The sequence below is a fragment of the Spodoptera frugiperda genome, chromosome 5, assembly GCF_023101765.2.
Source record: "Spodoptera frugiperda isolate SF20-4 chromosome 5, AGI-APGP_CSIRO_Sfru_2.0, whole genome shotgun sequence".
NCBI lineage: Eukaryota > Metazoa > Arthropoda > Insecta > Lepidoptera > Noctuidae > Spodoptera > Spodoptera frugiperda.
In genome coordinates, this window is record NC_064216.1 from 11,512,467 (window position 1) to 11,534,408 (window position 21,942).

The 21,942-nt window shown below is 35.6% G+C and overlaps 2 protein-coding genes across 2 annotated transcripts in view; one reads left to right on the plus strand and one right to left on the minus strand.

Moving 5' to 3' along the window:
• The window catches only part of LOC118271695 (uncharacterized), a 180,488-nt gene that overhangs the window by 35,873 nt on the left and 122,673 nt on the right, over positions 1–21,942 (plus strand). Inside the window, exons 2-3 of the mRNA XM_035587850.2 lie at positions 7,948–8,150; positions 20,312–20,357. Of these exons, the coding sequence (XP_035443743.1) occupies positions 8,085–8,150; positions 20,312–20,357 (112 nt within the window). The 5' untranslated portion in view covers positions 7,948–8,084. The remainder of the gene's footprint in view (positions 1–7,947; positions 8,151–20,311; positions 20,358–21,942) is intronic.
• On the minus strand, positions 13,613–16,791 carry LOC118271593 (uncharacterized). The gene is made up of 2 exons (XM_035587681.2): positions 16,551–16,791; positions 13,613–14,742 (listed from the first exon to the last, which is right to left on the minus strand). The coding sequence occupies exons 1-2, from the start codon at positions 16,729–16,731 to the stop codon at positions 14,171–14,173; spliced, it is 753 nt and encodes a 250-aa protein (XP_035443574.2). The 5' UTR covers positions 16,732–16,791; the 3' UTR covers positions 13,613–14,170.

Below are 21,942 nucleotides of genomic sequence, written 5' to 3' on the forward strand. Positions count from 1 at the left end.
AGGTGATTGTTCAGTAGTTATATGATAGTCGAGATTTTGTCGACTCGTTATGAGATTCACAATCGACTTCATTCAAATGAAATGATTGTACACCGTTCTCAATGCTGATAATAAGTATTATCTCTTTATGTATTTAAAGAATTTAATCTTTGGGATCGACGTGATACATTTGAATGTGAATTTTATAAATCTAGTTAATATCTCCATCATAGGTATTTATTGGTACACATAGCTTCATCATATTAGCTGGCTGTGTTATTGATAGGGAAAGATGCGTGCTGTGTATGTGTGCTATGGATGGCTTCCCTAACTATTGATATCTAGATTGCATACACGAACTGCGCATCTTACTCGCACAGATACATAGCACATCTCTGGTGCAAAGCATCATAATACTAGTGAAATACTAGAATGAAACTAAAGAAATAAAGGCTAGTCGCCCATAACTTGCACCACAAACGACATCATAGGCATGTTTCTACAATGTCTGACAGTTAATGAGGTGTAACGTGGATTGCCAACTTAATTTTATTATTCAGTCGACAATACGCAACGTCATTACTATAATATTGTCTTTTTGTCGGAAACGGTAATGATCTTGTGTCGTGGAATGGAAAGATTACTCTACTCATACTTACTGTAATGTAACTATGTATCTACGTAATATAGGAACTTGAAACTTGTTATGTCATTGACCGATACATGAAGATGAAAATAATATGTTGGCTGCACGAAGTTCGACGCGTCATGTGTCGCGCAAAGCCGCTCTTGGTGATGAGCCCCTATCGTGGCTTGAAATTAGTCGAGTTATCTCATCAAACAGTTACGTGAGTAAGCCTATAAAGATGAAACAAAGAATAAGAGTTCACTTACACGACACCCATACTCGAAACAACAATTTGTGCATTACATAAAGAGTTGCTCCCTACTCTTACAATAGAAGTAAGTCTTATCTCAAAGCTGCAGGTGACATCTACGTATACTGATCTGTATACTCTATGTTAGCTGCATATAGACGATGGAGTGTACTTCATTCGACACTAGTACACCAACCTTATTCGTCCTGCGGGTGGCATTACATCAGACAAAGGGACTACACATTTGGCACAAACTGTTTAACAGTGCTCCAACAATTTATCAATAGCTATACAAATACAACTGCTAAACTCAATATCCGGTAACTAAGAGCTGGTGGACTTACCCGGGTTAATTCCGGACTATCCGGTCTGTGCCCGGGTAACTAACCGGTGCAGAGCCTTAATTGGTGTTCAAAATGTGGCTTTTGGGATGTATTTGGTTGTAACTATGGTCTTGTTGGATAATGAATTTCTTTACTATAGTTACTTGACATGATACGAACGAATTTTAGTGACTAATGTATGTAACGAAAGTTTCTGAGACTGTATGTTTGTGTGTTACTCAATCACGCCAAAACGGTTGAAAGGATCGGGATGAAACTTAATGAAATTTGGAACAGGTATAGATTGTGGTCTGATATAACACGGACTACGTTTCATCCCACGGCAACGTAAGCGAAGCCGCGGCCAGAAGTTAGTAATTCAATAAATGTTCGTAGAGACACTGACAGCCTGAAAACTGACCTTGACGGCGATAGGATCAAAGAGAACAGTGCAAACCACCCAAAGCTAAATATATCTCTAGTTAGAGCCTCGTGTGTAAACTGCGTGACTAATTAGAATAATGCGGACTTTCGATAAATTACAACAACACGGCCCTCATTAAACCAGGCTTTACAGATGAGAAACCACAATTAACAGATTACATACAAATTCGTCATCCCATCCCAACTATCGGAACCTAAAAACCAACCCTAACATCGGTTACCAAAGTCCATATTACAACAATAGAATCGAGCTGACCGCAGAATAATTTGATCTTCGCTCGGCATATGGTTGACGGTACGGTTTTTGTATGGGTTTTCGGTTTATGATTACAAAATCATATTTAGGGGTATCGTATTATGTGACTTCTAGTTTAGGTCAAGTCCTTTCGGGACAAATGGATTCTGGAATCTTTAGTTCGGCTTCACAATCGATGCGGATCAAAGGACCACTAGGACCGGAGGACCAAATTATTTTTCGGACGTTGATCTGGGATGGGAGCCATGAGCTGACATTAGGCCTACTAATAAAGGACTCTTGGGATGATCCCTTTTACAATTTGATAGGGTATAGATAATAATTTTCTGTCATGAGGGTAAACTAATATGATAAACGGTCAGGAAATTACGTCGTACTGTTAGAATTATGTATAAGTGTATAATATTTGTATCATTCAGCGTCTTTCCTCATTGATATCACTTCAAATCTTGAACAGGATAAAAGAATAGATAAATCGATTCAGAAATGTATGTCCAGTGGAATATTGTTGCATTATTTATATCGAGTCGGTCAACAGCGACAAATATTTACATTTATTCCAAATCAACGCTTTGAAATATGCTAATGCTGTGTCTATAAATAAATACAGAGCGATTTAGTTTATCCAGTGAAGGACTATTGAGCATGATCGCGAATTCAACAATTTTGATACTTTTAGGACCAGTAAATTTTGAATGTTTGCTACATTAAACTACAATTAGTTACTATCAATAGGATATACTGAATTCAGTCTTTTCCTTAAAGAAAATGCTTGTGTTACGCCAGATTACTAAATAGCACACAATTTATTTATAACTAAAGTTAATTACCTTTTAAAAGAAACTGATAAAACAGCCTACATTTCCAACACAAATCGCCAATACTCATATCGTTTAAAACCGAACCAAAAGTAATAAAAGTAATAATATAATCGTAAACACACGACAGGCAGGTGGTCCTTACGTCCGTGGTCCGCACAATACAACCAATGCCATTGTAGGGCTGTCAGTCAAACGTTTGTAATGCCACGTGGCACGATTCAATTATTTCCTATTACAGGATTAGAAGAGGAATCAGGAATACAATTTTAAGTCGCTGGGTCAACATTTTGACCTTATTTTTTATGATATAGGATTTTTTCCTTGTTTCATTAGGGGGTTTTAACTTCCCCAGATGCACATTAGGACTGATGCCAACCCGGAGCTGCGGACAGCGGTTTACCGGGGCTCCGGCTCGAAAAGCAGGAGTAGGAACGGGGTGATTTTTAGTCAGTAAGAGTCTGACACTCCCTCTCGCCTCACCCAAGAAGTCATTGGATGATATTCCCTCCTCAAAAAAGGCAGTCTTAGCTTAGCCAACGTGTTTTTTTTTTGTCTAGCTATATTGAAGAAGTATTGTTTGTAATTATGTCATCTTTAATTAAAACTACAATTAATGCAAAGACAAAACCTTGCATAATACTCTGAAGAATATTCAGAATAATTCGCGATACTTTTACTATCGTTACAATCGAAGCAACAGCCGTGGAACGAATTAACGCAACATTACCTCGCTCTATTAATCTCCAGTCGGCTGATATTGCAAAAAATATATTGTTCTCAATTCTCGATCCAGCCCTGGACATCTGCCTGCCATCGCAGTTGCAAGGAGGCCTATCACAAAAGTATCTTTGTTCCAAAAAGTGGGTGCGAAGTTTACAGTTATCTTTTTTGTGCAAAAAAAAGATTGGGTCCTCCTTTGTGGAGCAGCTGTTCGTTTGAGGACAAGAAAAGATATGTCGGCTTGCCAATTGTGTGTTGTAAATGTGATGTGTTAAGTTTCAATTTTCAACGTTTTGTTTTTTTTTGTTGTAGTGTGTATAGTTATTGATACCTTGGTTTAAAAACGAGCTACTTATTTGACAATATTGAAAGGTATAAATTAGTGCTAGTTGTGAATAATATTTTGTTTGAATTTACATTTGATTTTTTCTATGACGGTGTCTAAAAGGGATGATGACAGGGTATTAAAATTAAAAATCTATTTAGTCCGTCAGTTAGGTAATGAAAAAATATTATACACGTATTTTTTATATATTTTATAAAACGTACTCAAAAGTGACGTCACGCGATATTTCAAATCGATATAGTTATCTTCGAAAATATTTGTTTCCGTAAAAAAATGAATAATACGTGTCTAATATTTTAAAATAATCTACAAGACGGACATTAAAATAAAAATGTTTCATCTACCCTATTACTATCTAAACTACTAATCATAAATCTAAATTAGGTAATTTATTACATCGACCTTCTAAACAAATAAGATCATGAATAACATTGCTCGGCCTTAGAATTAATTCATACGGCCTTTTGGCTTTCGGCGAAAAAAAGACTCGTTACCCCACTTCCAATCGTGCGGATATTAAGGGGGAAAATTAATATTATAAATGATATTGGGCCAGATATTAGTAATTTTGTCGAAAACGTTAGCCGAATATAAATAAAGTGACATTTTGTATACAGTGTGTTGTTTAATTTTCGGATATTAGATTAGTTAGATGACGGATATTTATTGACCGGATATTTGGATTTGGAATTATAAATTACAATTTAATAATTTATGTTGAATTGAAACAATTCATAAAGTTGTTGTAGATTTCCAAATTGATTCCGTTATCTACAAAAAACATTATAAATTACAATTCATTTGTGTAATTTAATCATGTTATACACTATCAGATTAAATAACAAACAAACAATAAACGTCTACTTATCTAAATATGAAATGCATTCACGCCCATATTTCGAATTCCTTGTCCCATAAACACGAATTATTTCCCTCTTGAATGCGTGATACACGCAAATGTTGGACTTTTTAACACTTCCCTGACAGTAGAAAGTTGTTTTATCAAGTGTATCTATGTAGATAATCGGTTTGTATAGCATTTTATATGATTGCAGGACTATTGATATCGTGAGTACTATTCTAGTATAGTCACGAACGTACAATAACTTGAAATGGACAATTTCTATGGATTTGGCACGTACGAAACAAGCGTAACACTTAGAATATCATTAGTTTTATTTTAATCGGCCGTATTTATAAGCATACTCTGAATCTAAAAAAAGCTACTACGCAATATAAGCCACGTAATCACTAATTACTCTAATGACACACATACAGCAATCCTTATGAATACCAGATGCCTATCCCATGCTATTAAACCAACAAACGTTTTATGTAATTTTTACTGCCAATAAAACACCCTGTACCGTCCAGCGTACAATCAATAAAAACAATATTTACGAAGTGTATTAATGATGGAGATCCCCCTGTATACGGACACATCTGCAATACATTTTATTGTCCACATGGGCACCATTTGTATATGTTATTGAATCCGTGGCACTTTAGGTGCCCCGCGTGGATTAATTTTTTCTCGCCCTTCCACAGCCCAGTTTGTGTTTGGGGTACACAGTGAAATGCAAGAAGAAAGATTGTTATGGTCTTTTTGTGGATAGAAGGACCCCATTTATATTGAGACAGCGTGGTCCTTCCTGTCCTCGCGTTTTTTATCGCAACCTTGAAGTGTAGCTAACTAAATTACCTCTTTGACAACGAGGAATAAGACATTATGCCTTTTTACTGATTTTAACTGAATGTGTAGACAATTTTGTTTGCGCAATGGACTGTCTATTGTCATATTTTTTTTTTTAACAGATTGACAATAGTTATCTTAGAAGAGGAGTTCTTCCATTGTAATTTCTTTTGTCTTTTTGTTTGTTTGTCTAAACTCTTTCTCAGTAATTTGTGCATTGAACTAGACGTACAGTCTCATATTAAAAACATGTAGATTTTTCACAAAAAACGATCTTTTGTTTCTTTCTCCCCTTGCGTCGATAATCCAAAAAGTTTTTTAATTTAAAACTTAAACGTTCACCGCGAGTCAACATGTAAACTTAACAAATTTTACGTTGTATTTTTTTTAATTTTTAGGGTACCGCACGTGCTCTTATGGAATCCCCCCGGCAGTGAGGGTTCCGTCATCATCTAGGATCATCATTCGTATTCAAATTGCAGACGTTCTTAATCTTGTTTACGCTTTATAACGAGGAAAATATAACAAGAAAACTCACTCAAGTATCTTCAAGTGAAGTAGAGAATTTCGAAAAAAATAATGCAAATTTTCCAATTTTTTTCCGCTACTGTTTTCTCCCCTGGTACGGAAAGCTCACTACTCAGATCGGAGTCGCACTTGACCAGTTTTTTTTTTTAATATTCCTGCTTCAAGGGCTTTGTTGCCAATCTGAATTTTTATGAAAACTAGTTGTAAGTTCCACCGGGTAATTCTGAAGGATATTGGAATCGGAATGAGAATAGTTTTTTTCATTTTGTTGAACAGTTTTATTTGGTTGTATTCCAAGTTCTGATTATGAGATTTCTTCTCCTTTTCATGCTACAAACTACTTTAACATAAAGCTTTAACTAAATTAAATACCACATTAAAATTAAACCATTTAATTTAAACACGACGGCTTCATAAACTTGAGACTGAAAGCCTAAACAGCTTCTCAAAACTAAGGCATTCACTTCAGCAATTAGAAACCAAAAGAAAATTAAATGCTGAAAGAAATTAACAGTAATTACCCTCGAGTGCGTCTCAAAGGACCATAAGGTCATTATTTTGTGAAGTGGCTCACAAGACTGAAATTAATAGGAGCCCGCATAAACCCGAAATAAATAATTCCTACTGAAAACTTTGACTGGTACCGTCGCCTTTACTTAGAAATACTTTACTAACTTCTTACTTAGAGCTTACTTAGTATACTTCGTGGCTTTGAGTACTTACGGCAACACATTAACCTATGCAAACCAGTTTAACATGGTCTCGCTTTATATGCTCTCTCCACACATTTGAAGACCAGCTTATACTGGTTTTGTACAGCTGGTTGTGCAGTGGTGTACGTCGAAAATTTTGCAGGACCTTAGTTAACGTGTGTATTTGAAAGTTAGTCAGGAGTTGTGTTGCGAAATACAATTTGATTGCAGTTTATTTTTAACTTGTTAGTTAGTAGTAGTCGTTAGAAGACTTACCGTCTTACTTGGAGTTATTTAATGGTTACTTAACCCAGTCCCTAGTGATTGTTTTCGGATCAAAATCGTTACTAAGGAATAGTTTGTCATCAATAAATGTCTCTGGTAGTTGCTGGGTTTGGGACTGATCAGAGTTTTCGGGAGTAATTTTGCGAATTCAAATGTAGATAGTCCCAACATTTTCATATGAACTTGAAAAAGATTTTGAACACTCCAGATTTTTTCAACCATCCATAAACCTTAATAACGCAAAGCCAAAAATATCCAACGAAAATAATTGCCGGCAAACCGCCATTTAATTTTTTTTCCACTCGTTCCAACAATTAAGCGGTTTTTAGCGGAAAATTGACCAGAATTAGGCAGAGCCAAAATATCTAGACGTGACCAATGTACCTGAAGGTCGACTTCTATTGCGTCATAAACCATTTGACTCTTATCAAACAAGTAATAAAGTATAAAATCGCTTGAAAAAATATTATTACCATCTCTTAATGCAACATTTGGGAGCGAATTGATAACATTAATTTATATCCTTGATTTTATAAATAAGACTATGTTGAATTTACTTTGCGAGGTTGTCTAATGGCTACTTAAAAATGTATTCAAATTATATCGTGCATAAGGTGTATAATAATAATTATGTTTGAGGCACTTAAGACCTAATTTCTTGTGTTCATTTACACGTGTATAGCTAGACGAATTTTATTTGAATTTTCTGTTCATTTGCGTGACTTTAATTTCTGTTGAGATATTCTAATAACAAATTCTAGTTATCTAAAATTTATTACAGCTTTCTTGACTTAGTCTTTCAGAAGATCTAAAGCTACAACATCGCCTCTAGGCCTCTAGCAAGCATATCTAATAATTATTAATTCATTTGAAAGTTAACAACCTCCAATTTTACACCCCAGGCAATGTACTTAGTTATAAAAAAACTTACGTAACATTTTAGACACTTAAATTAATTCAGATTGTTTTTTCTTTGTTTCAGATTAAAGTGAACGCAGTGTCCAGTGGTGCAAAGTTCTAGTTCAGAATAAATATTAATTGCCAGTGTGAAAAATGTGTTAGTTCATCATGTCGCAACGGTGGCGCTGCGGTCGCATCACGTGACGTTTACAATCCAAGATGGCGGACTCGAGTCCCGCCAATTCTATCATCGAGGGTACTGTGAAGTTTCGCGATGGAAAAAAGGTGAGAGAAAAGAATTTAATTAACATTACTGTCTTTAGTGTTGAACAATTAACTCCTTTTGGGGCCGGAAAGAGTTGATTAAAGGCGGATATTTATTTATAAAATGTCCAAGTCCATTACATCTACGTTTTATTACATTTTGTAGCATAAAAACTAAAAAGCTCAAGGATTTGTTGGTTAAAATTAAAGCAAATGAGAAGTAGATGAAAAATCACGTGAGTAAATAAAATTACTTCAAGTAATGGACGGTTTTTTTAAACCGGTATTAAGCACATTATTACATTACATGTACCTTTACCTTAACATTTGACGATTTAATGGGATCACTCCGAGCCTTGCAAAAAGCAAGACATACAAAAATCACACACCTACAACTACTCTAAATCTATCTTATCGATAAAAAAATATCAGTTGCCACAGAATTCTAACTAAAAAACGTAGTAGCGAATAGAGACGTGACTATCTTATCGATACGCTGAAATGTGTCATATCGATAAAGTGTTTACGCACTCTTACTATACGGTAACCGGTAGCTTCTGGGAACCGGTTCACGGATATCCGTATACAACTGTCATTTGAAGGAGCAAAATATCACACCTGTTATTCTGCGAAAATTGGTATAATACCTACTAAGAAATAAAGTATTATTTATTCGAAACAAGACACAAGAAAACACAATTAAACTACGATGAATTTTATGAAAATTTCAACATTATCGGGCTCAAAAGCACAATTTAATTATTAAATGCGTAATGATCCGGATGCTGCGGACAATGTAACAGGTTACCGGGGCTCCGGCTCAAAGCAGGAGAAGGAACGGGGCGGTTTTAGTCGCCTCGCCCAAGGCGGAAAAGTCATTGGCTCATTTTCCCCCTTAAAAAAGCATCAAGCACAATCATGGATACTCTTTCCATCTGTCCTAACCAAATTACTCGTATAACAAAATATGCCTTCCGCGTCACAAAATAGCTTACCATAATAATACTGAAACATTATGTCTCCAAACTAATGAGTTTCCATTATGAGGCCAACACACACCTTGGCGATGTGCCAAATACATCTTACAACCAACATTACCTTCCAAAGTAGGAATTGTACAAATTAAAATAATAGGCATTCTTATCTGTAATAGGTACCTATAATGCAAATGTTAAAACAAACCACTGGTTTGTTCTGCGAAACGAAGATTCTAAAATTATATGTAGGTAGTTCATCAAAATTTTTGCTTATTATAAAATGTCTGTGGTCGAGTCTATTGTGCAAACTGCTTTTAACTTTTACTGTAATGTTTATAAACCCCATAAACCTTACCATAAGAACTATTCAGAAATCTGACTGAAAAGGTGTTCAAAAGTCATTTTTCTTAAGGCAGATTTGAGAAGCATACTATTGGACCTAATTCTTAAAGCATCCATTGAATTCTATCACCACGCTACTTAGGAAGAGGTAAAACCACGTTGACGAGCTAGTTCTCAAATATTATGGGAACCGTCTCCATAATTATTAAAACAATGCCATTTGTTTTGACGATGCTATTAGTCACATTAGCATTAGCTTGCCCTTTGATCATATCTCTATGCAAATACTGAGTCATAGGACACTTCCTGGATTTGTTATGCTATTCTATAGTAATGTGTCATTAATTAAGAATTATTGTTATTATTGTGAAACTGTTGTTGTAAGTTTTGATTGTGTAGGCTAGATTTTTTTTTGTTTTTAGTGTAGGTATATAAAGGTGGAAAATCCAAATGGAGGAATATTAGAAGGGTGTATGTTTACGCAGTGCGTCCACCAAAAATCATTGTATTTTTTTTCTTTTGAGCATATAAATTAATACCTACTTTGGCTTTACTTTTCACTTAAAAAATCATCAAGAGGGACGCCTTATCTCATAACCCTATTGATTCTACGACTAGATAGAGAGCTACCAAAATCAGTATTTTTGTTTCAATACCAACAAAAATCAGACCAAATTTTTCTCACTGCCAGAACGTTCGATATAACACACGTTGATATTGAGTATTGGAAAACATTTCCATATCAGTAACATTTCGAGAGCTCATTGATAAGACTGATAACAGTGCCCTACATACAAATATGCATCATTTACCCGTACAAAGATTTGTAGGTAACACATCAAATTAAACTACCGCTCTGAAGTTAGCTCTAGAGCGGGATGGAAGATGGTGTGAGTGTAAGGAGAGAAAGGGATGGATAGAGGATACGCTTGTGGCTAACTTCGTAGTGTGACGTTTGCGTAGTGAAGTGAGATAGGTATGACTGGCGCTTGAGTGTCAAGTGGTTCTAAATGAGTGTTTGACTACCTTCGTATGGAATGTTAAGATTTTATTGCAAAATTGTCGTAACATTTTATTACATCATATAACGCCCTACTGTAATAACTATTTTTTGTAATAGCCTAGTGTTATTCGTAAACATATCACATGCACGACGAGCATGCATGAAAAGACTGATGACTGTTGATGAAACGAAAGAAGTATGTAAGATTCGTAGCAATTGGCGTTCCATTGTCTCTGCCTGTCTCCCATGGGGGTGACAAACTATGAGATGAGATCACATTCACAACAACACAAGCCGTGAGAAAAAAATCACATGTTACTCCGCATGCGGATGAAGTAAAGTCTGACAAAGGGACTACACATTTGATAGAGAGTGTATACCAGCGCTCTCATTACCCTTAACTACTATCTCATTCGGCTGCTAATCGTGGAGATTGTGGTAATATCAAAGTTAAAGTCATTTATTCCAATTAAACCATAAATACTTAGATACTGTAGAAACGTCAACAAATAAAGAAATAAATCATAATATTCTGTCAGTCTGTCCGTCAGTGAAGCTAGGTGCTCGTTTCAAAGTGCAACTTCAGCTTTGAATGGAGTAGAACGAGAAAGAAATTCCATTTGTTAATGTGGAATAAGCTCACAGTTCACCAGTGGTAATAATACACATACACATACAATACTGTTGACTATGTTTTAAACAGAGCGTGATGAACTAGTTTTTACTACTTTGTATTTAGACTAGCGTTATAGTTAAATCAGATTATTTTTAGGATGTACTAGGTATTTCCGGAATGGCGTGACTAAATGATATCATTTCCGCATTTCTGTTGGAATGCGAATGATTGATTGCTCATTAGTCATCTTTATTATAGTTAAAGTTATTTAAAGGTATGTTGATTAATTGTTGGCGCCTTGGATGGGCAACCGGCTTCGACACATCGTGCTGGGTTTGATTCTACACGGAGCAACTTTGTTGTCCTGGGTGTGAGTGTGAGATGTAATTTTATTTCCTTTGTATGTTTATAAACACACCCACGACACGAGAAAGTGCTTGTGTGGAGCCATTTATTTTTAAAGAAAGATATGTTTACTATATCTATTCTTAAAACACCAACTAGACTACAATAAAAACATTTCCTTATAATTATTACCTTCACAAATAATCACAATAAAACTCAATAATCCAATATTCGAACATTACAAAGTTTTATCGGGCGATTCCCGGCAGCAAAATTATCACAACAAAAAATATAATAATGGCTGGCAATTTGTGGCGATACGAAACACGAACGCAACAGTACGCCGTTGTCACCACGTTAATTAAAACGCCAGTGAGCAATACGCCGATCCGATACGCCAAGCGGTCAATACGCGGTTGCCAATTAATTTTGTTAAGGTACTTTTAAGTACCTAGTGTTGAGTAGATAACAGCTATATATTTGGGGAGCTGGGTACTCCCTAGGGGGTTCTTTTTACCAGTGATAAAGGATTGTTCTAGACAAGCCAAGACAAGATGTTATCGAATTGATTATGTTGCTTTCCACGTAAACTATTGTGAAACCATATGACGACGTAACGACTAATATAAGGAATAGATAATACGTAAATGGTCTCTTCTGAGATGTAAAGCATGCTGGAGGAATAAGCAAAAATTATTCTTACTCGTTGGTGGAGTGGTCACAAGTGCAATGACCAGGCAAGGGTCCAAGCGCTACGGGGCTTTTTTCGGCTTTTCGAAAATTTCTCAGTAGTAGCATGAAGTACAGTGTGGCATTACGTGCTGAAGGTAATGTGCAAATCTGCCTACCCCTTCGGGGATAAAAAGGCGTTACGATATGTATATCTTCTTCTTTTCGTTTTACACGTTCACAACTGATGGTAAACAGCTGAAATTGTTACCATAGCAAACAAAATGCAAATGAATAAAAATATTTGTCTAAAAAACGCAACTTAATGGTAAGCCCCGTACAATGCAGTCGTGTAAACATGGAACTACAAAGAGTTAAAGTGAATGGAAACGCCATGCTCTGCGTAATTATCAGGTTGAGCGCACTCACTCACAAGTGGCCACGGACCGCTGGACAAAGGCGGAGACTCTGATGCCGAGTCACCCTGACAAAACACGACAATTTATTCAAGCCTCAACATTTTTGCAAGTCATATGAACCAGGAACTGTCCCATTTTAGTCTTATACCAGCATTTTTATCTCAAAAACAAACCTAATTCATAAACAACAAAGTCTAAAATTGATTAAAACAAACAAACTTCCCGAACTACGAACAAAAAAGTTTTGCAAACGATACGTTTTAGTCACTTTGTGAACTAAATTAAATTAATATTCTCCAGCCGGCACTCTATGAATAAATTAAAATAAGTATCGCGAATAGCTCTTCTAGCTGAGCCAATCTGATGTCTCACTTTAATTAAAATTTTGTATCGATTCGCTACAGAACAGTTTTCCATGAAACCATAAAAGTTTTATGTTTCAATTTCATCTTATGGTCTGAGTAACAATTTTCAAGTAGGTTCTCTTTATACTACAGCTAAAATTCTCGCCATTTTTTTCTTTGTAGACACATTTTATGAGTAAAATGTCAGAATGCTGACGTCGGGTCTAGCCAAGGATATTATTATTGTCATCTATTGACTTGTGAGTGGCAGCTGGTGCTGCTACTCGTCGGTGAAAGTTCCTAGAATTGATAGTGAAAAAGGAAGAACCAACCTTTTAAAGCCATGCTTCTATTAAGTTAATCCTTAAGTACTTTCTGTCCATAATGTTTCAGTTTGTAGTGATTATTATTTTGCTATACCCAAGCTTCATTTAAATTTCAAATATACGTCTCGCTTATAGACTCTCATAAAGCGATTTTTTCAGTCGTAACCCAGCTGTGTTTACTACCAGCACTAAACTGGAATAGCACTCACTTTTTAGAATGAACACTATTATTTTAACTTGCATGCAGGACGTGTTCCCTATATTACAGGGTTGAATAAACTTGGACATTAAACGTTACGGCTTCAGGGGTTCCGCAGTTAGGTCATAACTCGTTAGCCGACTCGAAAAACAGTTTAAAGTAACTGCCGCATTTTATTATAACAGTCAAACATAATGACTGCAATAATGCTATAAAACAGAACGGAAAGAGTATTGAAACAAATTTTCGTTTAAAAATACTGTTTAATTCAAATGTACGCCTAAACATAAACAAAACGTTAATTAGGTACTTATCTGCCTACTTAAATCTGGGTCATGAAACTACGTTCTAGTTTACTGAACAAATTGCAAATTAGTTTTCAAACGAAAAAGCTACGAGCCGATTTAATCTCTGCTCTATGTTATTCACACTTCAATAAACATTTTGAACCGAATTATCGAAAACTGTTCAAACAAACTTTCTCTAAGGTATATTTTAAATGTCAAACACTGTGAAAAGATGTATTAGTTGTATCAAATGTAGATAAACCAGTGTTTGTATTAAAATGCCTACCTATATCTGATAACTCACACACATTTAACGAACAAGTTTCAGCGAAATGGTGTTCAAATTCTAGATCAATTGAGTCAACACTTTTCTCAGCGCATCAATTACCATTAGTCATCCATACTATACATAGATAGAAGCCACATCATGATTCTTCACAAAGGAACCACATACAAAACCTAATTCACTTGACAATAAACTCAGTTTGAGTCAGACAATTCAAAAGTCTCTTCCTCAATTCTGTGAACTCTTCTGTTCATCGTCATCTTGAAACGTGATATCCTTCAAAACTCTAAGGATTTCAATCCTCGCTTCAAACTTCTGTTTAGCTTTCAACTTCCTAAAACTTGGAACCAATGATAGCATAAATTGTCTATCTTCATCCTCTTCGTCCTTCTTTATTTCTTTCAACATATCCAGAATTTTATCTTCCAAATTCTCACTTCTATCGTACACAGGTCTTAAGTATGAAGCGGTTGTGGTCCCAGCCTGTGCTGGGATCTCTGTTTCTATCTCGAAATGGGCGGAGTTATCTGTCTGTAGTGAAGACTCATAAACTGAAGGCTCATTCTTAATGCTTTCTAAAGGATCTGATGAGGAATCATCACTTTCACAGTCTTTAACTGTGTTACTGGTTCCTTCGTCATCTTCTCCTCCCGTTTCTAACAGAAAGGACATCATGTTGAAATATTCATATCTCTTTCTCTTTCTTTTCTTCGACGGTTCCTCTTGCTCTCTCTTTTGAAGACTGAGTTCTCTTGTGAAACATGTGCGGAGGCTCTTCCAGCGTTTTTGCAGCTCGTGACCTGAAATTTAATGTCAGTGTTTGAATAAATACATAAAATCATACTTACTACCTAAAGTGTTTGTGAACTATGTCTGTGAGTGCGAATGGCCTGTTTTATCGCCTTGTCTTGATTATTATTGGCTATCCTCATCTCCAGGCTAGTCATAACATTTGATAAATAACAATTCATTGAATTATTTGCCCATAAAGAAGCCAATTTAGATCAATTGTTTCCAATTCTAGGTAACACCTTGAGATGTCTAGGTATTGTATCAATTAAGGCAATATAAAGTTATGTAGAGGAGTTAGAACGAGTGCCCTCTGTGCGCCCTCCCTGTCCTCGTTGCGTAAGAAGCCTGACCACAATGTATTCGTGATTAACAAGTCTAATGAATGGCTTGGACTGATGGAAGCAATGCAAATTGATTTAATGTACTGGGGCTACGAAGTCAGTTCAAATTATAGTTTGAGAAACTGTCTTGGAAATTAGTGGTCGCTTCAATATTGCTATGTCTGAAGAAAATAAATTCAAGATTTGATTTATTAAAGCATTGACTGCTGAAAGAAAACTATTGATGGCAAATCCTCCACTAAGCGTCGGTCATCAGTGTCCGACGTGGCGGTTGACGTGTTAAATACTAACTAATTTAAAATGTTCTCATTGAATTTGTGATTGAAAAGTACCTCCATTTATTTTCAAAACTGCCTTCCTGGAAGTAAATGATTTTGACTTTGACTTTGATTTGGTTTTATCAAATTAACTGATTCAAACTGTGTTATGCTACACAATAAAGCGAAAATAATACAAAATTTATCTGGACCCAAGAATCAAACCTTGACACAATCGCTCTCACTCTTACCACCCAAGACCAAATTCACCATTTCCAATATTAATTCATCCAACAGACCTTCAAATAACAAACACAAATTGCGATGAACTTCTAAAACATTTCCGTGAAAACTTTGACCGGAGATCGAACCCGTTACCCGTCTCAAAGTGTCGGCTGTCTCATTAGGAGTACGATGGGAACATGGGGTTATGGGGCTGATGAATTTCGTCAATACTCTGTCATGTACTGGTGATGTTATTTTATTTGTTGGAGGCCAAATGGGAAGTATTATTTGGGGAATTATGCCTTTACTGTGTTCCCTTGACTGACTATTATTATATTTTTGAGAGCGAATTATTTTTTCGAACCGAGCGAATTTTCTTTAGAAAGAACGCGTTTACAAAGTTCACATACAAATGACACCCTGAGTCGAAACAGTAATTTATGGATAGTTCTGTGTGGGAATCGAACTCGCTACACGTTACGCGGCATTCAGTTGCGCAGTCCCGCGCCAACCATGCAGATTCAATTCAATTTTTAACGTAATAAGTAACTGCAGTAAATTCTATATAGCTAAAGTCTAGCTGCCAACGTTAATTTTAAGAACAATTCTTGACTGGTATGCTAACTAAAACAAAAATATAACCTTTAAATATTATGACTTGGTCGTACTAGTTAACTAATCTCATTTAAAATCACAACCAACATCTATGCAAGTACCTAATGTTATCCGATATCAGTTTTCTACCATTAAAACTACAATAGAACATAACAATGCATTTTACCATAACTCATTGTTTATGATAACACATTTCCAACTCTACTAACAAATGATAAAGTACCATTTACAACGCATTCACCTCTAAAAGTACCCAACGACAAAAATTGTCGCCAACCGCATAACAAATACAAACGAATTTCGCATTTATTCATATTATGCATTAGTAAGTAAATCGCGTGAAACTACGCAGCAATATTTACAGTTTTGATCGCTCACCTTGTTCAACCTTGGTTTGCGGCTGGAAGCTGTCCCAAGTAGAAAACACTTCTTTGCACACCTCGAACCACAGTTTAGATTTGTGTTTCTTATTATTGTAGTAGAAACGATCATTTTTGTTGTACAACGCTGGTCGTTTTTTCACAGCGAGAATGAGTGCTTCTGTGTCTATTCCTAGCATTTTGAACTAAACGGACGTGCGATAGTGGCGGGACTCGCGGGGCAACTGCGGGGAGACGGGGCGCCATAGTCGAGCGACGGTCGGGCGACATCGTGCGGCGTCGGCCCGCCAGTCGGCGCACCACATTGCTCGATCGACTACGATGTCCATGAGTTGTCGTTGTTTCTATTTTAGACGGCTGCTAAATTGAGCTTAGACTGATTATACCCGGGAAAATAGTTTAGAAATATAAATACGTTTTTGAATACTTTAATGTTACTACCGGTAAACTATGGCAACTTTACCAGACCCTTGGCAACTTTACCATAGTATAGGTATTCGGTATAAACTCATTTATCTAAAAATCTACCCACTAGAATTCTGTTTTGTAATAGTAGTATTTTTTAGACTTTAAAAGGAAATATTTACTATATTTTGCGTAGACGTAAGACTGCTATTATGCCAGTAATGGCCGTTACAGTGTAGTGCGTGAAAATGTGCTAAAAGTTAGTAGTTCCTAAATTGTGCTCACAGAGCCTAAATTATTTGTCACAGGTGAGTGAAATTTTGATCTTGTATGTATAATATAGTTGGGATTACTGTTGTAATGTCAGCAATTGCTTTTTCTTTAATTTATTGATAAATAATCGCTTCGGTAATGTTGACACAGGTTAGGTAAAGTTGCCACGGCCTGCTTTGTGGCAACTTTACCTACAGTTAGGGTTGGCAATAAATGTTTTTTTCCTTGTTTGTGTGTATGTAACCATTTTCGAATACCTTAATTTCCCAGCATAATAGTGAATATCCTGGATGATAAGTTATAATGTATTTAATAATACCTTTTGTTTTAGAGCCAAAATGGCTCACATGAAACAAAACCGCAGAAAACTCGGAGCTAGACAATATAAAAAGTATACGAAAGTAATGTTAAAATTAGCTATGGAGATAGTGAAGTCAAAAAATTAAAAAGTCAAAAGATTAAACATTATTTTGTAGCCTTTTTTTACAATTTTAAACATAAATACTTAAAATTTTAGAACTTAATTTAGTTTAAAAGGGAACAATATTTTTGTCAGATATTTATGCTTTTTTTTTACTTTAGGTTTAAGGTTTATATTTTTTTTTCAAATATACATGTCATGAAAAAATTTCTCATTTTTTGACAACCCCGAGCGTAACAAATTATTTGTATGTAAATTACGATGAAACCCGTGGCAACTATACCTACTGTCTGTGTAGCCGTTATCTTTATAGATTTCCTCATATTGTTTGCATTATAATACGAAGAGGTCCTAGATGAAGCCCTCTGTACCTCAACAACTCTTTAATATGCAATACACGATGAATACGGCGCGTAGGTAAAGTTGCCAAAAATTTGGTATCTTTACCCATGTTGTTTTTTCTTTACTACGGCTAAAGTAAGCGTTTGTATATAATGACGATTACAGTAAAGTGAGCCAGATAGACTACAATTCTAAATATATAGCTTTGGTTTCTATGCGTCTTATGCTTAAAAATATATTTCGATTTTTGTTCCAAAATATGGTAAAGTTGCCATGTTTTACGGTACTAGTTTAGAGTTAAGGTAAGCGTTCACAGGCCCGCATCGTACGCATTCCTTATGACGTCATCAGTACGCATCGTATGTAGACATTGCTGATGATGCGCTCCGTACGATGCGGATCACTGGACGCACTGTATGAGTTTCTATACAAGACAAACTAAAATCCGTTGCGTGCGATGCGTGCGATGCGGACCTGTGGACACTTACCTTTTTAACCTTTTGTTATGAACATTAATATGATTGCTTAAACTTTAAAACCTTAAAAACTACGAACAATATTAAATAAATCACCTAACAAAGTCGCCATTTTTATCCTGGAACACAAAACATTAGTGTCACTGTACACTACAAGTAATAGCGGCGGGCGAGTGTGGATGAAACAGAACATAGTGAATGTGTGTAAGTGTGAGTGAGATAGATGTATCGGCGTGTTGACGGTGCCTTGGGAGTTGGCAACATGTCGCTAGTCGGGTGATTGAAGGAAATGTTTAGTGAATGAATAAATTCGTTCCAATGAGTTGTAAAGAAAGATTTGTTTTATTAAATTAGTTACCAGTTAAGTACGTGATGCTAATGATAATATTGTTACGCTAATGATACTTTGGTGGCTGGATAACTTGGTAACGGGTTCGATTCCCGCACGAAGCAACTCTTTCTGTGATCCACAAATTGTTGTTTCGGGTCTGGGTGTGATGTGTATCACACAGAATGAAATTCTAATGTGGGTAAAAGTTAAAAGAAAAATGCTATTATGATTTGTAAATTACTTAGCTTATGTTATAACTATCTACGAGTTTCATAGCATGTCAATGTAATAATGCGACCTCTGCATCGTTGGTCGAGTAGCGCGACTACCGAGCAACTCGATGAGTTCTCGGATTCGATTCTTCTATCAGGCTTATTAGGATTTATGTTTTATTTAATGTATTACTATCAGTCAGTACAAATGTCAAACAAAGTGTGTAATTTGTACTGTAGGTAATGAAGTGCATTGTGGATGGTGTGTGGTAAATGGTAATAGACTTATATTCATACGACTGTACGGTTGGCGCAGTGGCTAGGCAACTGGCGGCCGTAAACATGTAGCGGGTTCGATTCACGCACGGAGCTACCCTTTCTGTGATCCACAAATTGTTGTTTTGGATCTGGGTGTGATGTGTATGTGAACTTGTATGTTATGTACAAGTTCACATACATACATTTACACACATACATTTTCACGACACAGGAAAAAATGTAGGATGGGGCAACGTTAAAAAAAATAGTGTTTTTTTGCAAATGTATCTTATGTTGAAAATATTAAATATTAACTTAGTTTTTCTACATCGTCTATAAGTATCGTAGTTATTTTAATACATAGGTACAACATATTAATATTCTATTACCTCTTAGGTTTTAGCATATTAAGTAGTTTGGTTACCTAAGTGACTATTATAGCCACATTTAATATTTAATACACGGTCAGATAAACCGCCTATAATAATATAATTAGCTATTAATCAATAATGCATTTACTATGGTATTTATTAAGAACTAGATTGCCTTGACTCCGATTTATTAGGATTTATTATTGAGTGTTATTTTATATTATTTTTAAACGGTTTGATTTAGCTTGTCTGTTGGTTTATTTGGGTCTTTAGAAATGGAATTTTCACCGCTTTCCTGACGATAGATCGATCTGATATTTGGTACACACTCTTAATCTTGATGACCATACCTACTAGTCGCTTAACATAAAAAAAAATTATGTACTTATTCTATGAGTAGCAATAGTGAGCTACAGCGAGCTCTTTTTTAAGGGAGGAACATCATGACCATCATCTAATGTCTTCTCCCGCTTTGGGTGAGGCGAGAGGGAGTGTCAGACTCTTACTGACTAAAAACCACTTCGTTCCTACTCCCGCTTTTCGAACTGGAGCCCCGGTAACCCGCTAGGTAGTCCGCGTCCGCAGCTCCAAAACAAATATGGAGATTAGAAGCTTCAGAATTGAATATTAAGAATGTATGTATTAATGTTTTTTTTTTCTCTATTTGCAGTGGAAATCGCGATGGTGCGTCATGCGGAAATTGTCTCCAGTTGCAGGTAAATTATGGACACTATATCTTATTAATTTAATATTCATTTTTCATGTATAAATTCTAAAAAAAAGACAGACATTTAAAATCTTCTACAAAACCGTAATTAATATTATATTACTTCTAGGAAACATACCTACTTAACCGACTTCAACAAAAAGGAAGTTCCCATGGACATGCACAAGGATGTTTTTTATATATCCATTACCTGTCAACAACTTTACAGCTAGATACTACAAGCGATTTTGAACCTTATAATCATAGATAGATGTAGCATAGAAGATGAATATCAATTGCATGTCAAGTAGGTAGCATTTTTACAGCTAAATACTAGTTACAAGCGATTTTGAACCTTATAATCATAGATAGATGTAGCATAGAAGATGAATATCAATTGCATGCCAAGTAGGTAGCATTTTTACGTAGAAATGATGAGTCATGCTTTTGTAGGGAAATTACATCCATTCATAGCTGTATGAGAGAGTGAGATGGTGATATAAGAGTATTGTTCTCTCTGTCTTTTGTCAGAAGTGTAGTTGCAGGAGTTTGTATGAATGGTTTTATTTAAGTGTTTATGTAGAGTAAGATCAAATTAATAGTTTTGGTTAACCTCGGGAATAATAAATTTGGATAAAAACACGACAACGCGGAATATGAATCTCGAACTTTTGGTTTCGGAATGATTAAATACTATATTTACTACTATCTTCTGCCAGCGTCCCCGTGGCATACAAAATAATCCAAAGTGTTATTCCATAGTCTAGGATACGTAGGATACTTTTTATATCTGGATTTCAGACTTTAATCTAAATCTGTTCCAAATTTCATCACGATTCCTTCAGCTGTTTTGACGTGATTGAGTAACAAACATACACATAGACTCACAAACTTTCGCATTTATAATATGTATTATAATATTACCATATGCAAAACCACTGCAAAAATCTAGTCAATCAATCTGCCTTAGGCGAACTCAAGAACCAATTAGGCAATAGGATTTAATACTTTAAATAATATACAGACACCAGCAAGTCAACCTCCTCCAATCATTATCACTTAACATTAGACTTTATATCAAAACAATTAAAGTTGAAAATCTAATAAAGGAACTAGCCAGAAAGGAGTAACTTGACCTGCAGGTACATAGTTAGCCAATTATTTATAATGATGTTCTGTCAAAGTGTTACTATTATCTCGTGTCTAAGATAAAAGAGGACTAACTGTATGTAACAATGGCTGTCAGCCTCCAATTAGATTCAAATATAAAAACATCCCGAGTGAAGTTGGCGTATCTAAGTATTCTATGCGCGTTGGTATACTGAAGGTAAGTTTTAGAAGGTCCAGTTTAAGCAAGGTTTGAGATTTGTTGTGATTTTTCGCTTCACCATCATAATTAGCCAGTCTCCCGCTGTTTCACCCGCTTCTTAGCTCCTATTAGTTATAGCGTGATATTTTATAGCCTATAGCCTTCCCCAATAAATGCAATATCCAACACAGAAATAATTATTCAAATCGGACCAGTAGTTCAGGAGATAAGCGCGTTCAAACAAACAAACAAACAAACCTGCATCTTTGAAATACCTTAAGTTTTG

Excerpts from the sequence above, each read along its gene's own strand:
- LOC118271593 (XM_035587681.2), bottom strand. The coding sequence starts at position 16,731 with ATGCTAGGAATAGACACAGAAGCACTCATTCTCGCTGTGAAAAAACGA. Across the intron at positions 14,743-16,550 it reads GCAAACCAAGGTTGAACAAG|GTCACGAGCTGCAAAAACGC; the intron begins GTGAGCGATCAA and ends ATTAAATTTCAG.